Raw genomic sequence first — 18282 nt, forward strand, 5'->3', positions numbered from 1 at the left:
TGAAAACCTGACCAGTAATATTTTATTGACTGAAAATACCTAAAAAGCCGCTTTCTTATTATGATTTACTTTTGAGAAAAATTTATCATAATTTATAACATATTAGGACTTAGTTCTTTAGCCGAACAAATTACATTATATTTATTTATGTTCACATGAAATACATTTTAGTACACCAATTTAAACTAATTTCTCCCAATTGTATAATGTAACTAGTGAGCGGATTTTTAGGTTTTTACACATTTTTATAGGCTTTATGCAGCTCTACGGGGTTAAACAACTTGGACAATACATCAGACAGTTTGTTAATAGATATTATTTTGAATAACAGAGCATATTTGAGAAGTTAGAGATTATATTTAGGTTTGAACATTTTTAAAATTTATTTTACCAGTGTTAATTAAATATTATAGGATTTTTTTTAGTGCATATGGGTATAATTTTATTCGTATATTTGGCTAAAGCACCGTCATTAGTATCACCTTTTTTTAAACCAACACTGTCACTAGCATTTTATTTTTACAAAGTATTAATATTTTAATATATTTTGTACAGGGTGATTGGTTAACTACGATTCTCTAAATTCATCTGAGATGTTAGACATTTTTTTTTTTACAGTTTTTAGTTAATCTTAATTGACAAAATGTTTTTTTCTTATTTTTGATAAAATATATCAATATTGGGTGGACTACAATAAATAAAATAATAAATAATAAAATTGTAAAATATAAAAATAAGTCTTTTTCATTCTGTACAGCCAAAATCACCTTGTATTAGAAACTATACCGTCATGTTTTTGTCAAACGCGCGCGAATAACATCAGCTTTTCAAACATAACATTGAGCCTTAGCTCGTGTTGCATACACCAGTCATAAGAATAATTTTTTTACAATGGCATTAAAACCCACAGCGATTTTACAGAAACGCGCGCCATTGCGTTTAAAAAATTATATTGTATGAATTTACTTTTTGGCTGACGAAATATGTATAGTTTATTAGTTTTACACAATATGTTTAAATTTGGCAGAACATTTTAATAATTTCAAATTATTTTTTTGGGTTAGAAGTCTTATATCTTATAAATATTACTTCTTGTTAATTTCCCAAATGATTTAATGCTGTTAGTACTTGTTTAGTACCATACAAAATACATTATCGGTGGTGCCGTTTGTTTAAAACTGAAAAAAGATAGCTAAAATAAATAAACGTGTCAACACACAAAAAAAACGTTGAATTTCGACGATTTGTGCGGATTGAGACAAAATCATAAATAAAACAATGTGTATAGTAATAATGAATAAGTAATATTTTATTAAGACCAATACAATAAAAAAATAATTAAATATATATAAAAACATAAAGTAGGTACACAGATGGAGTGATTAATTTGATTTGTTAAATATCATTAGCTTACATGAAAATAGTGTGAAAAGCCTGTAACTAAGGCACCCTCAATACCCTTTGATATAAGACATACATATATTCAACTTTCTATCAATTATAGATTAGGAGAAAATTGAATATTAAGCGTTTATAAGATGTATCAAACAGAACTTTTTAAAATTCAAATCATTATACCGCATGAATGCGCGATATCCGATCTACCTGTTTATTAACTTCTATTAATGCTATGAAAAATATCTATCTCCTCGCTATTTTAGACTGTAGCAGTTTTTGCCATACGACAAAATCCTCAAATTTATTTAATAATAAATACCCATATTCCACACCGTTAACATTATCTGATTATCGATTTTTTATATTCGAGTATATATAGGTTAAACTAAATAGGAATAGTCTAACCAAGTGAAGTATATACCCGCATAGCATGATTGTATCAAAATCAAGTCCAGTGTCTACACATGCGTAAATCAATTTTTTTTTTTTACGTTTAAATAATAATAAAAACTTTATTCGCCTTTGCGAATGTTTAGTTATTAAAGTTACGGTAAAACAAATAATACAGATATTGTTATTCTTTATTTTTGGAAGAACGAGGAAGGGTAAAGTACATAAAAAGAACATCAACCATTGTACCTCTCCAACGTCGTCTTGTTATTTGTTCAAGTTTTTGTAAAAAAATCTAACTTACCAACTACGAACAATATTATCATTAGAAACAAATTTAATGTAACAAGTGTTTTGGAGTAGCACGTAAGTTATAACGACGATTCAATCGATACAACATACTTTGTAGGGAACAGTCATAATTCTGTGAAAAATATTAGGGTTTATAATTTAACTAATATCATTTGATCGTAGATACCCGTTTTGATTTTTTTTTTTTTAACCAATATAAATTAAAAAAATGTTTTTGCTTCAAATCTGCGTTATTGCACTATGCAGTCTTCGCTGTTGTCAAACGATGATCGCATAAGAAACCATTCAATATTTGTATCAAACCTAGTCGAAATTTATGAGTTTGGTGGTTTTTTGGCAATACGTGATATACACGCGAACCCGAATCCCCGCGGATAAGAGATGTTATTACCCCTAATTTTCTGGTGGATTATCAACAATTTGGTGTGAAAAGCCATAAAACTTTTAGTATTTTGTAAAATGGTTGTCAGCGAACTTCCAGTGGGATTCGGGTTCGCGAGTATAGCACGTATTGCCCAAAATTACCTAACTCATAAATTTCGACTCGGTTTGATACAAATATTGAATGGTTTCGAATGTGATCATCGTTTGCCAACAGCGTAGACTGCATAGAGCAATAACACAGATTTGAAGCAAAAACGTTTTTTAAATTTATATTGGTTTAAAAAAAAAAAAATCAAAACGGGTATCTACGATCAAATGATATAAATTACATCATAAACCCTAATATTTTACACAATATTATGACTGTTCCCTACAAAGTATGTTGTATCGATTGAATCGTCGTTATAACTTACGTGCCAATCCAATACACTTGTTACATTAAATTTGTTTATAACGATAATATTGTTCGTAGTTGGTAAGTTAGATTCTTTAGGTGGGGCAAAACAATATAATGGACACCTACCTCAAGGTGAGATTATGTAAAAAAGGTATCGTCGAGTCTATTTTCATGACCAAACGGCAACCCACCCTTCCACCACCATTCTATAACAGGGAGGATGTCGAACCCTTCCACGAGGAGCAGGTTCGGCACCGCTTATCCGGATTATTTTCGAAATCCGAAAACTGGATTTCACTGGTTTATAGAAAAGCCTAATTTTATTCCTATCAATTATTTATATTTTTGAACTGAGCTCCTAGCCCCATAAAAGACGAATAAGAGAAACCATTTAATTAGAATAAATACGAGAATATTATATTTGGGCTATTAAAGTATACTTATGGGATACCCTGTACCGATAAAAGCGTCAAAGATATGTTTTTGTGCATTTGTTTATTCGTACAATCGATAAGGTATTGTTTAAAGTATTCCAAATGTAGGTGTACTGCAAAGTTGTCTGCAGTAAAAAAACAATTATACCACACCCATAAAAAAATATAATAAATTAGGTCAAATTTAAATTTTTGAAACCTATCATAGTCTTTAAAATCTACATGTATTAGTCGGAATTTTCATAAAATCTAGCTTGAAACAATTCGACCTGTTAAACTATTTTGAATTTATTATTTAGTTCTAATTTGAACGTTGAACGTACAACATATTTCTTATCTCTTATCAGATAACTGTAAAATAACTGAAAATGTCAAAAATTTCAAAAATTTCTTTATAATATTTTTATAACTGTTATTATTATTATTATAATATTATAAATTTTCGCTCAAAATTGTTTTCATCAGTTTACAAAGTGAAATTTTCCAATTTTTTTTTTTACTTAATGTTTGACTATAGAATTTCGAAGAAAATATTTATAATGTTATAGTTCACCTCCATTGTAGCTGTACCTACGGTCTTATTTCCATACTTTAATCCCCAGGACTCTGGTTGAAAAAGTGAATTAAAGAAAAATAAATTTTACTGATTTTAATCTTAATTTTTACATAAAATTTACATTCATTATTTAAAAAAAAAAAAATACGCCGGCCAGCGTCTCCATAAGCAAAACAAATTACCACACATATTGATAATAATATTAACATGGAAATCGAACAAACTAGTGATTCGCCAGATCCAAAAAAAAAAACAAACCCCCACCAATATTCATAAAATATAATTTAAATTATTAAAGCTTTTGCGAAGCTGTTCAAAAGACAATTGTTCGAAGGAGTTAAGTTGTAAAAGCATTATCGAAGTCTTAAAACTACAAACCAACTTATCAGATGACTACCGTAAAATTGTGCGTCTATTTAAAATAGAATATGTTGATTTCCATACTTTCCGAGTACAACATGACAAACCGTTTCGAGTTGTTTTTCGAAACCTACATTATACTACTCCGATTGAAGATTTCGGTATACAAAGACCGCGTTGCGTTTTTCTTTGAATTTGATTTAGCGTTTATTATTATTTTACGCTTCAAAGGAATTTAATAAAAGTAATATAACGATCAAAACATATCATATATTATCATTATTAATTTTTGTTCACATTGTTTCTCTTCGAGTCGCACATTAATTAAAAGTATATAATAATTGTATTATTTTCAATATAAATTAACATATTTTCTTAAATTATATGTAATTACATATAATTTATTACTATATTATTCATTACATTTTCAAAACTTGAAAAAATTGTTTTAATTAACTTTAGTTAATTAAAACTAGCGTGTTATTGAAAATTCCCCTGTAGGAAATATTCACATTTTTATATTATACTTTTTTAATTAATTAGCAAGCTAATTCTGAAAAGACTGAGTTGGTAGTCATTTGATTAAAAAAAAAACCCATACTTCGAATGACCATAACCAAAGTGCTAAACATTATGTATTTTTGGTCGGTTCATTCGGCCAAAGCAGAGCTCGCTAAGGCGAGCTACACTTGTTCTACTACTATCTGAGCACACGGCAGTGAGTCAGGTCAAGTTTCAGCAATGCCAGTGTATCTTTACACGAACCAATTCACCCAAGTTTTTTTTACCCACGTATCTCTGTTTCCTCTAAAGATAAGCTTTTGAAATTTGAAACATAGATTAAGCTTGAGTAGTTTAAGATACTGTAAAAATTCGAACGCCAAGTATATTAGGCCTTTTTAAAAGGGGAGAATTTCAAAGTTTTTATTTTTGTTACTGACTCACTCACTTGCTCACTCATCATCAAAATTATAAAACACTTACTGTACCTGTAAGTATCGAAATAGTGATATCTACATTGTGGCCAAAAATATTTGACTACAGATTTTTGAGAAAATTGTATATGTTATAGTTTTATTTTAGATCTACCTTTGGTCTAATTTTCAGATCTAAATCACTAAAACTTCGCTTGAAAAAGTGAAATAAATAAAAAATTGTTTATTAAGGAAATTTCAATTTCAATTACACTTTTTTACATTGTACTTCTTCAATTCCGTTTCATCTAATCACACTTTATTTACTTGCCTCTTCTTCCAATCATACATTTCTATTCTTAAATAGTACAATATTTATTTTTCTAACTTTGAGTATATAAACCATTTGATTTCCAAGCATACATGTAACTCATATTACCTTCATCGATCGCAACGTCATAGTAGAGCCTTGTTATTCTCCAGCTCGCGGGTATAGATTCATTTTTCTTACATTAAAAAATACTTTGATTAAAAACCAAAGTATATTAAATAATAAATATAAAAATCCCTACACAAAACATTTATTAGCAACATAAATAAGAGTACAAGAAAAATAATAAATTTAGTTAGAAAAAAATTTTCACTATATAATACCAAGCTTTCATTTTAAAGAAAAAAAAAAGACTTGTTAAACATTCTTTGTTTACAAATAAATAATTTGGAATTTAAACTAACTGAAACCCTAAATCTAAAAAGTATTCCTTTACGACCTTTTCCACGTGTTTTTCGATCTTCAATTTGACCTCAGCGTGATCACTTTCCTCAAGGGGCTGGTCGGCTGCTTCATCTTCTTCTACCGTTTCTGCGTCCATCGAAGAACTTTGATTAAGACTATCACTAAGATTAATAGCATTAGCATCTTTCAGTTGTATGCAATATTTCTCCATTAAAGGTGACAAACCATCTCTTACTTGGCGGTTTAAAATTTTTTTTAGACCTTGATAAAATTTGTTAATATTTACATCCGCGTCCTCGGGGTATTCATATTGCAGTGTGGTATTTACATCACGAAACGCAATCACGCTAGTTACGAGCGATTTTATATGTTTATTTAATACACAATATGTTCTATTTTTTTCCAGCGGTTCTATCAAAAAATTCAAAGCACACGACATGTAATCAAACATCTTTTTACCTTTTTCGAAGAGTTCTATAAGGGTGTGAAATAGCTTAAAAGATTTCCGATAATTCTTAGGGATTACTTGAAAAGGTTCTTCACTAAGAATCTTACCCGATGAAAATTTTTGTTTGTACCTATGTTCTTGGGACCATTTTCTTTGATTCGCACGAAATACCTCATATTCACATTCGTCTAGGATGCTTTTAGTCAAAAGTATGAACTCAAACACAGCATTCGCGTACACGCATCCCAACAACTTATTCGTCATGGAATATTTCTTTCCCATGTTTTCTTTAGTGATATTATTCGATTGATTGGGTCGTTTGGGGTCTATAAAGATGTAATCTCCCGAAAATGAAGACCGAGTGCACGAGTTATCGTGATATTTGACTTGCAGGTGATTAAGTCGGTCCCATCCTTCATTTTTTAATAGTTGATTTAGTCTATTGATGTATTTTTTACACGGTTTAGATTGGTACGAAAACGATGCGAGTTCGATTATGGTAAATAGAAATAACAGATCATTCGAAACGTTAAAAAACATTTTATCAGCTTGAAAAATTGTTTATTAACGTGGTAGGTACAAAAAAATATAAATATATATATTATGTACGAAGAGTTACATTCGTATTTTGAAATTTTATTTTTGGCGATTAAAATAAAAAAAAAAATGTACACGTATATGAATTTAGTTCCTTACAAAAATTTGTTTTTTTCTCTCTGTACTGTTCAAACTTATTCAGTTATGATGCAAAATCTAAATCATTTTGCTGAATGTTTCTTCTTTGACTTGGTACGGACGAAATATATTTTTAAATATCTTTTAATCTTGGTTGTATATGCAAAGAGATCTACTTTTTTGAGGTATTATGAAAACAATTTTCAAAACTGCCTTTTTTCAATACGCATCCTTAAGTACACTTCAAGCCACATAACGAAATAAACAAAAAAACAATTACAAAATTCTCTCCAAAATCTGGATTGTGTAAAACGATGATTAAGAATCGATAAAAAATAACTAGATATAAGAAATCCTTATTTCTATTTTTTAACACCATAACTTTTCACTCATTAGGCTCATGGGTTTTTTAGTTTTAGCGTAATGTCAATTTTTAGAGTTTAATAGAAATACTTGCTTAAATTTTCGAAGTTGGTAAGATGTTCTTGGACAACAATCGACTTGTTCAGCTTTTGAAACTAAATGTTCCGCTTGCGACTTATAGATGGGCTTTCACGTCGACCGAAAAGTCACAATCCAAATATTTTTTTGCAGTGTAAATATTATGTTCATTTATTTTCATAATCTGTTCATTTTTTTTTTTTTTTTGTTATTTATCGTGTACAAACATTACTTAGAAAGCGGAGTTTGAACTATGTTTTTCTACGCAAGACGCTTAAAAAAAATGGGTCACCGCTTTGTCTCAGGAGAAGATTTTATCGCAAATGTTTGCAAGGCTCTATTAAAGGTTTTACATAGGTATTACATATTATATTTTAAAAGCTTGCGTACAAGTCCGCAACACCGCGGGATACATTTTTATGTATCTAAGGTGGCTAGTAAACATATCAAATTTCTGGCTAATATTTTAGAGTTTTCATAATATCTGGCCTAAAACAGTACATAGAGAATTTTTCCCCTTGAATTTGTTGAATTTATTATTCATTTCTATTTTGAACGTTGTCAGTACAACATATATGGCCCCACCCCCATTCCCACTCTATCCCCATTCCCAACCCCAATTCCATTCTTTATCTCTAATCTCCTATCTCTTATCTCCTATAATCCCATATCCTATCACATAAATGTAACATTCCCATCCCCATTTCCACCCTCATAAGAAGGACATATAAGGATATGTAAGGATACATTTTCGGTGTCGGTGTCGCTTTTTCCGGTTGTGTTCCAAAGTAAAAACATATCTATAATCTCTTATCTCTTACCTCTCTTATCTTATCAGATAAATCAGCTGATTTTTTTCCGTTATGATACCGGTGTCAGTAATTGGTATCGTTAGTTGGTGTAGATAATTAGTGTCGATTTTCCGTGTGTGTTCCAAAGCAAAGGCATGAAAATGTCAAAAAACATATATTATTTAACGGAATCGTATTTTTTTTTTTTAATTTTATATGGTTTTACAAAAACCGTTTCAACGGCTACAAATATTGAAATTTAAAACAACTTTGACAATATTGAAATACTAAAATTGGAATAACGTACATTATAATATTGTGATGTGTTATAATTAATTAAAATTGACTGATCATTTTCAGCAATAATTTATAACAAAGTGCTAGTTATTTTTCATCCAAAACAATGGCCAGACAACAAGAGTTGTTAAACGATCTCGAATTAATTGATTTGACGGCATATCGGCTAGCCTATTGGTTAGGATCACATTACTGTGTGAAGTTGGAATTTTAATCAACCTCAGCGCAAGTTTAATACTGTAGCTACCTTGATTTAAAATAATCAACTTTTACAACATTATACTTGTCTATAAATTGTGAAAAATAACAACATGTCCTTCTTCTACGTGCTCCGACTCTAATGTGCTCCTTTTTTTTTTTAGTTTTAAATGTTCTTAAGTCTGAAATTGTTCAGTCTTTAACGCCAAAACAGTTCACGAAACTGCCATAATCTACTATGCAATGTTCCACTCTAAACTTAATGGTCATCCGAACTAACTCGTTTATAACCTCGCTTCTAGTTCTCTACCAGACATTCTGGTCTTCACCGTAATTTCCTAAAAGACCTGCTCCAGTAATTCCAAGTAAAAGAAAGTACTATCCGTAGGACTCCCCCCCTCGAGAAACTTTTTTTTTTGTCAAAATATTTGCTTATATTATTTTTGTTTACAGATTGTAAATATATTCCAATAAAACTAAAATTTTCTAAAATAATAATAATAATAATAGTTTACTATAGTACTATATATTTAAATACAATTTCGTTATGAGGGAAATTGTGTTTTAAGAACGCCTAACAAAAGTCATCTTAAGTTATAAAACTTGTATACTTAATAATGTACTTTTATCCCCCCCAAGTGTTTTTTTTTGTGAAAAAATAATAGCGCTTATTAATTAGTATTGCTCTCTTGATATGTCCATATGTAATGGAAACTTTTCACAACAACTTTATTATTCACTTCCAAAATAAGTTTTAAGTTAAAAAAAAAACTTAATTTAACACGCATTAAGAGGACATCACACGCCCGTTATTTTCTTCAAAAAACCCGCCTTGCGCGGATTAATATTCAAAGGCTATAATCAAAACTAAGAAACCAAATTTTTACATATTATAGACAACAACATTGTCTGTGTTCTACTTTTGCCCTTTTTTTAATATTTCAACCAGTTAATGAAATAATTAAGAAAGGACTTTGTTTACTTTTTTAAAAATTATATAGCGTTGGTTGTATTAGATATATCGAAAAAATACGGATGATGGAACACAGATAATTTTGTCGTAAATAATATTTATGAATTTCTTTCCTTAACTTACTGTATGTATGAAGCTTGAGAAAAATTAATCCGTGCAAAGCAGTTTTGATGGCAAACAAATTGTATTTTATCCTATAGAATTGACTGTGATGGTCTGGCATAAAAAATGACAATTAATAAAGTATCCTCATTACTGTATTAATAAAGTATACATTATAGTTCAAACTCTAAATTAGAATTTTTCGAAAAATTGCTTATACTTTACTCCTTAGAAATGGCCGTTGTGGCGTCCTCTTAGAGGGGATTGCATGCCGTCTGTTTTTAAGGAGTTTTGAATAGGCAATATTAACAAAAAAAAAAAATGTACAGTGGGGTCAGGGCATAGTGGGGACAGAGCATAGTTGGGTCAGGGCATAGTGGAGACGGGTAGGTCACAGGTTTACAGGAATTTTTAAATCTGTAAGTGATAAAATCACTTCGAAAAAACGATGCAAATCGGTAGTTAGTATTTTCAAACCAAGCACAGTATAAACCAGCAAAGTTAGAAAGTATTGAATTGAGGTGCTGTATTTAAAAATAAGCATCAAAGCGTTAATTTGAAAGAGATTTGATTAAATTTTATCACTTTTATTTATAATAAATCCTGTAGACCTGTGACCTCTCCGTCCCATCGTTGCTTTGATTCCAGTATGCCTATACTCTACTGTACTAGTCCTCTCGGATTAAATCACTTTCAAATTAACGCTTTGATGCTTATTTGTAAATACAGTACTTATATTTATTATCGTCAAGCATGTGGCAACAAAGAACAATGACTATAGTCAATAATTACCAATTATACGTTTACGTTACCACGAATTTATAATTATTTTGTCTTAGCTATATTGCTCAATGATTAATTATTAATTAACTCATTGACGTTGTCAATGTTTTGATACTTTCTTTCATTTTAAATCTCTTGATCGCAACGTCATAGTAGAGCCTTGTTATTCTCCAGCTCGCGGGTACAGATTCATTTTTCTTACATTAAAAAATACTTTGATTAATAACCAAAGTATATTAAATAATAAATATATAAATCCCCACACAAAAAACCATGTATTAGCAATATAAATAATAGTACAAGAAAAGTTATAAACTTAGTTAGAAACAAATTTTTTAATATATAATACCAAGCTTTCATTTTAAAGAAAAAAAAAAGACTTGTTAAACATTCTTTGTTTACAAATAAATAATTTGGAATTTAAACTAACTGAAACCCTAAATCTAAAAAGTATTCCTTTACGACCTTTTCCACGTGTTTTTCGATCTCCAATTTGACCTCAGCGTGATCACTTTCTTCAAGGGGCTGGTCGGTTGTTTCATCTTCTTCTACCGTTTCTGCGTCCATCGAAGAACTTTGATTAAGACTATCACAAAGATTAATAGCATTAGCATCTTTCAGTTGTATGCAATATTTCTCCATTAAAGGTGACAAACCATCTCTTACTTGGCGGTTTAAAATTTTTTTTAGACCTTGATAAAATTTGTTAATATTTACATCGGCGTCGTCGGGGTATTCATATTGCAGTGTGGTCTTTACATCACGAATCGCAATCACGCTAGTTACGAGCGATTTTATATGTTTCTTTAATACACAATATGTTCTATTTTTTATCAGCGGTTCTATCAAAAAATTCAACGCACACGACATGTAATCAAACATATTTTTGCCTTTTTCGAAGAGTTCTATAAGGGTGTAAAATAGCTTAAAAGATTTCCGATAATTCTTAGGGTTTACTTGAAAAGGTTCAACACTAAGAATCTTACCTGATGCACATTTTTCTTTGTAGCTACGTTTTTGAAACCTTTTTCTTTGATTCGCAAGATGTACCTCATAATCACATTCATCCAGGATGCTTTTAGACAAAAGTATGAACTCAAACACAGCATTCGCGTACACGCATCCCAACAGCTTATTCGTCATGGAATATTTTTTTCCCATGTTTTCTTTAGTGATATTATTCGATTGATTGGGTCGTTTGGGGTCTATAAAGATGTAATCTCCCGAAAACGAAGTTCGAGTGCATGAGTTATCGTGATATTTTACTTGCATGTAATTGAGTCGGCCCCATCCTTCATTTTTTAGAAGTTTATTTAGTTTGTCGATGTTTTTTTTACTCGGCACAAACTCGGCGAGTTGGACTACGGTTAATAGAAATAACAGATCACTCCACACATTATAAAACATTTTATCAGCTTGAAGTATTTTTTATTAACGCGGTAGGTACAAAAAAAATTTAAATATATTATGTACGAAGAGTTGCATTCGTTCTCAAACAGAAAGCTCTATGTGAAACGGTTGACTCGTTTGACATTTGGAAATGCGTTTACTTCTAATAATAAAATCGCTGTTGTTTGTTCATATGGCATGCAGTTTTTTAATTCGCCAACATGGCAGACTATAGGTCTTGCTTTGATCAATCGAAACTTATAACACATTTTAGCACCTTTAATTATTTCGTATTAACGCAGTAGAAAAAAATATATATTCTATCGCGGATCCGGTAGTACAATGACTCAAATGCACAAATTAAAATTTTACAGGAGACGGAAAAAACCAAATTATTTTAACTAAAATGTTATGGGATGTAATTTTAATGGAAAGGGAATGGTTGGGAAATTATTACAACTACAATTACACCGTTTTACTACCTTAAGCGTTCGATATATTTAAACACATTGAAGCATTTAGCCTATTTTACCAAGTTTTGCAGTTAGGTTATTATTCTTTAATTCCTGGAAAACTGTGTTTTTCCCAGATTTTGTATATTTTAACAAAGCGTTTATTTGAAAGTGATTTTATTCACTTTTATTACTTTTATTTATAATAGTTCCTGTAGACCTGTGACCTCTCCGTCCCCTCGTTGCTTTGATTCCATTATGCCTATACTCTACTGTGAAAGTCCTCTCGGATAAAATCACTTTCAAAAAAATAATTGAATTCGGGTAAACCTAAAGTCAAAAGTGGTACTTGTGCACAAAACGTATTAGTATCATTCTGCATAGATCTATATATTTTTATGATTTTAGGTGTTTTTGTTAAAATATACGCAATCTGGGAAAACTCAGTTTTTCCGGCAATTAAAAATAAACTGTAATGCCGAATTTGTTTTCCGTTTAATAGGTTATGGTTTTTTTTTGTTTTTTCAAATTTTGACTGTGAAGAAGTAAACTTTTTCCCGCTCAAAGTACAAACTAGATGCAATTTTAAAATTTATAGAGTTGCTACTAGAAGGAATTGGTTGAGTTTTAAAAATGTTACAGTGTATACAGATAAAAAAAAACACATCAGAATAAAACCAATACCTTCGCCGCTTTGTATCGAAGCTAAAATTGGAAAATATTTAATTTTAATTTTCTAATATTAGATTACCAGTTACTACTTTTGTGGTGCAGGACACGACTGTTTTATTTGGCGTAGTGTCTTAACCGAAATCCAAAATCCATATCATTAGTAGTTTTGCGTAATATGGAATTTAAATGGCAACTCAAAGCATAAAATTTTTTTTTTTTTTTTAATAATATAAATAACTCTTTAGGCGACCTAATCTTGTGCCGGTCGATTACGACGAATATATAGTCGACTACATGGTGGACTCGACTGATGACGACGGTATTATGCACTGTATTGCACTTGTGACGTTTCTCGATAATATAACAGGTATTTATACTCAACAACTTCTTTACCAAAAACTAAGTTAAGGAACCAACCTTATCGGGTAATAGTTTTTGTTGAATTTTTATGAAAATATTTCCAAAATTTTATTCCTATTGAATTTTCCAAACAGACTCTCATTATATTATATATACATGTTTTTTCTACCTTGAAATCCGTCTTTCTGTTTATAATAGAATAGAAAATTAAATGCATTACCATTCATTTATGTCCTGTTGATTTCAGACCAAATGGAAATTGTTATGTGTAAAACATATTAACCTGGTTTTATTAACTGCATAACGATTTGATGTTTGATGTATTTGTTACAGGATTTCAATTGTTAGGACTTGAAAAAGGTAATTACGTATTTTGTTATGGTCGTAAATAGCTTTAAAATCTTGTTTAAGAGTCGATAATTGCCTTATTTTATTTATTAAATGTTTTATGTCAAATAACAGTTTTAATAAATTCATCTTTTTGTTGAGGATAGAGTGAGAGAAAGAGTGTGTGACTACAGTCACACAGTTAATGTGTAATAAATTATCTGGGAATTCAAGTATAGAAATAATACATTTGTTGATTTAGTTGTATGGTTTTTGAAAACTATGAATATATTTTATATACAAGGTGATTTTTTTTTATCATGGCCCACTCAATATCTCACTGGGTTTAATTAATAATTACAATTTTTTTTTTTCAAAGTGTTTTTATACAATGTGATCTCAATTTTCCACAAGTCATTATGTTTATACCCCCTTCCCTCCCAAACTAGTTTTTTTTGTAGCAAATTTTGAAACTTAAATAGTAACGTGTATAATTTTTAAACTTTTTAAATTGAAAATATTTCAATAAAAAATTTGACTGGTTGATAACCAGTTTTGAATTATTTTTTTATGAGTTCGTACTGACAAATAAAACAGTCATGTCCTGCATTACAAAATTAGTAACTGGTATACTAATATTAGAAAATTAAAATAAAATATTTTCCAATTTTTTAAAAGGATCTGTGCAAGATGTAGATGACGTTGCCTCTTTATTATCCAAGTGTCGTTTGCTAGAATTTTACTGTGGTACACAATTTCCAGAAACATACATTAAAAAACTTGAGATTGACTCAACTGAGCGCAAGTGTATCTTAACGGATAAAAATTATGTCAAAAAGCGATACAGGACGGATGATGTCAAATCATTTGAGAAACAGATACGACTCGGACGTCCACAAGTTCCACCCACATCCTAACCTAATGTTAGAAAAACACTGGCATCTGTATTCTGTTCATTACATAATAAATTATAATTTATCTTATTATTATTACTATTTACATTATGAAATCTGAAATTGTAGAATATTACACATAAACTTAAGCTGACGGGAAAAGTACCGTCGGTGGATTTTTTCAATAAAATATTCCACATAATACATTTTTTTGTTAGTACATAATATTATATGTCTATTACTGTTCCTTAATGTTCTGCCTTTATTAAATGACTGCGCAAGTTTGGGTGACAGCAGACAGGTTCATCGTTTATATTCCTAATAGATAATTAACCTTAATGGTTATTACATAGAGATTTGACGATAGTGGTAAAATAACCTAAATGGAGTTATAATATCGAGAGATTAAATAAAACATGTACAATATATTATCGTATATATTGTAGCCAGCTGTGGAAAAAATATCTTGGCTGGTTAACCACAATGGTATTGGATTGGTTTAAATATGATTTAAAAAAGAACAATGCAGGGTACGAAAATTAATCCTGCATAATATTTTAAATAAAAAAGAATGTCGATTTCAATTTGTTTTTGGCAAACGCATTGTGTGCTAAATACCAAATATGTAAAATTGTTTATTGATTTAGTGAAATGTTTTTTATGGGCTATTACTCGTTTTGTTCTTCTCATTGCTACGAAACTAAAAAAATAAGACACATGAAAATTTGTTGTGTTTGTACACACAGTAAATTTTATATCTATTGCATTGAATAGTACAAAAATTTGGGTATTTCATACAAAGAAAGTTCAATGTATAAAATAAAATCTAACACATTACCAATTAGAAACCCAAATTTAGGCCTCTGGTTAATGAATTCTATTCACGTTGAAAAAAAAATCGTTCTACTCGTTAAAATTGTTCTAGATAAAAAAAAAAGAAGCCGGTACGGTCCAAACTCCAAACCAAGCACAGTGTAAACAAGGAAAGTTTAAAAGTATTAAATTGAGGTGCTGTATTTCCAAATAAGCATCATAACGCTAATTTGAAAGTGATTTTATCCGAGAGGACTAGTACAGTAGAGTATAGGCATAATGTAATCAAAGCAACGAGGGGACGGAGAGGTCACAGGTCTACAAGAATTATTAGAAATAAAAGTAATAAAAGTGAATAAAATCACTTTCAAATAAACGCTTTGTTAAAATATACAAAATCTGGGAAAAACACAGTTTTCCAGGAATTAAAGAATAATAACCTAACTGCAAAACTTGGTAAAATAGGCTAAATGCTTCAATGTGTTTAAATATATCGAACGCATAAGGTAGTAAAACGGTGTAATTGTAGTTGTAATAATTTCCCAACCATTCCCTTTCCATTAAAATTACATCCCATAACATTTTAGTTTAAATAATTTGGTTTTTTCCGTCTCCTGTAAAATTTTAATTTGTGCATTTGAGTCATTGTTCTACCGGATCCGCGATAGAATATATATTTTTTTCTACTGCGTTAATACGAAATAATTCAAGGTGCTAAAATGTGTTATAAGTTTCGATTGATCAAAGCAAGACCTATAGTCTGCCATGCTGGTGAATAAAAAAACTGCATGCCAAATGAACAAACAACAGCGATTTTATTATTAGAAGTAAACAAATTTCCAAATGTCAAACGAGTCAACCGTTTCACATAGAGCTTTCTGTTTGAGAACGAATGTAACCCTTCGTACATAATATATACATTTTTTTTGTACCTACCGCGTTAATAAAAAATACTTCAAGCTGATAAAATGTTTTATAATGTGTGGATTGATCTGTTATTTCTATTAACCATAGTCCAACTCGCCGAGTTTGTGCCGAGTAAAGAAAACATCGACAAACTAAATAAACTTCTAAAAAATGAAGGATGGGGCCGACTCAATCACATGCAAGTCAAATATCACGATAACTCGTGCACTCGGTCTTCGTTTTCGGGAGATTACATCTTTATAGACCCCAAACAACCCAATCAATCGAATAATATCACTAAAGAAAACATGGAAAAAAAATATTCCATGGCCAATAAGCTGTTGGGATGCGTGTACGCGAATGCTGTGTTTGAGTTCATACTTTTGACTAAAAGCATCCTGGATGAATGTGATTATGAGGTACATCTTGCGAATCAAAGAAAAAGGTTTCAAAAACGTAGCTACAAAGAAAAATGTGCATCAGGTAAGATTCTTAGTGTTGAACTTTTTCAAGTAAACCCTAAGAATTATCGGAAATCCTTTAAGCTATTTCACACCCTTATAGAACTCTTCGAAAAAGGCAAAAATATGTTTGATTACATGTCGTGTGCGTTGAATTTTTTGATAAAACCGCTGGAAAAAAATAGAACATATTTTGTATTAAAGAAATATATAAAACCGCTAGTAACTAGCGTGATTGCGTTTCGTGATGTTAAGACCACACTGCAATATGAATACCCCGACGACGCCGATGTAAATATTAACGATTATTATAAAGGTCTAAAAAAAATTTTAAAAAGCCAAGTAAGAGATGGTTTGTCACCTTTAATGGAGAAATATTGCATGCAACTGAAAGATGTTGATGCTATTGATCTTAGTGATAGTCTTAATCAAAGTTCTTCGATGGACGCAGAAACGGTAGAAGAAGATGAAACAACCGACCAGCCCCTTGAGGAAAGTGATCACGCTGAGGTCAAATTGAAGATTGAAAAACACGTGGAAAAGGTCGTAAAGGAATACTTTTTAGATTTAGGGTTTCAGTTAGTTTAAATTCCAAATTATTTATTTGTAAACAAATAATGTTTAACAAGTCTTTTTTTTTTCTTTAAAATGAAAGCTTGGTATTATATAGTGAAATTTTTTTCTAACTAAATTTATAATTTTTCTTGTACTGTTATTTATGTTGCTAATATATGTTTTTTGTGTGGGGATTTATATATTTATTATTTAATATACTATGGTTTTTAATCAAAGTATTTATTAATGTAAGAAAAACGTATCTGATGTACCCGCGAGCTTGAGAATAACAAGGTTCTACTAAAAAAAAAATGTACAATAAGTAAAATAATTTAAATATTTGTAAGTATAAATCAGCCCCATTTAGAAATTTAAAACGTGTGTTCGCCTGCGGTCCTGTTCATATTTGTAAACAATTGCAACCTGCTCGAAGAGTTATTAATATGTTTAAATATTTAAATAATAAACTAATGACATTCTGGTTTCAGGTTTGTGTTAGTGATGTCTAGTATGGACTAGACGGATAATATAGGACTAGATAGACTAGTATATTATCGACTTTAATAATAGTATCTACTTAACGAAATTTACAATATTTAAGTTTGAACGATGCCACGATGGCCAAGTCCATCGATTTTGAATTCGATGTCTGTTATAAAATTATTCTCGGGGAGTTGAGTGTGTTGTTTTTTTTTTATAGAGAAATAAAATATTGAATAAAAATATATGATGTCTAACTAAGCGAATTATTGACAAAAACAGAATTCAAAAATTGCCCAGGAGATGTACCAGTTAGCATTTATGTTTTACTAACTTGACAAAGCTATAAAAAATACAAAACGAGATCAATATTTGTGTACGTAGG

The 18282-nt window shown here is 30.1% G+C and overlaps 1 protein-coding gene across 1 annotated transcript; it reads right to left on the bottom strand.

Annotated features, from left to right (window-relative positions):
* Positions 1-5829: 5829 nt before the first annotated feature.
* LOC126845676 (uncharacterized) lies at positions 5830-12099 on the bottom strand. Its single transcript, XM_050584491.1, has 2 exons — positions 11088-12099; positions 5830-5948 (listed from the first exon to the last, which is right to left on the bottom strand). Exons 1-2 carry the CDS (start codon positions 11994-11996, stop codon positions 5871-5873), a joined length of 987 nt encoding a protein of 328 aa, XP_050440448.1. The 5' UTR covers positions 11997-12099; the 3' UTR covers positions 5830-5870.
* Between the last annotated feature and the right edge of the window lie 6183 nt (positions 12100-18282).

This window comes from Adelges cooleyi, unplaced genomic scaffold, assembly GCF_023614345.1.
Source record: "Adelges cooleyi isolate 19-005CV unplaced genomic scaffold, UGA_ACOO_1.1 ACOO_flye_CR_arks_rails_tigmint_CR_PRNA_8, whole genome shotgun sequence".
NCBI lineage: Eukaryota > Metazoa > Arthropoda > Insecta > Hemiptera > Adelgidae > Adelges > Adelges cooleyi.

What these genes read in the sequence shown, in the direction of transcription:
- LOC126845676 (XM_050584491.1), bottom strand. Translation starts at nt 11,996, where the DNA reads ATGTTTTATAATGTGTGGAGTGATCTGTTATTTCTATTAACCGTAGTC. An exon ending in AAGAAAGTGATCACGCTGAG is followed by an intron (nt 5,949 to 11,087) that starts GTCAAATTGGAG and finishes GATCACGCTGAG; the next exon opens with GTCAAATTGAAGATCGAAAA.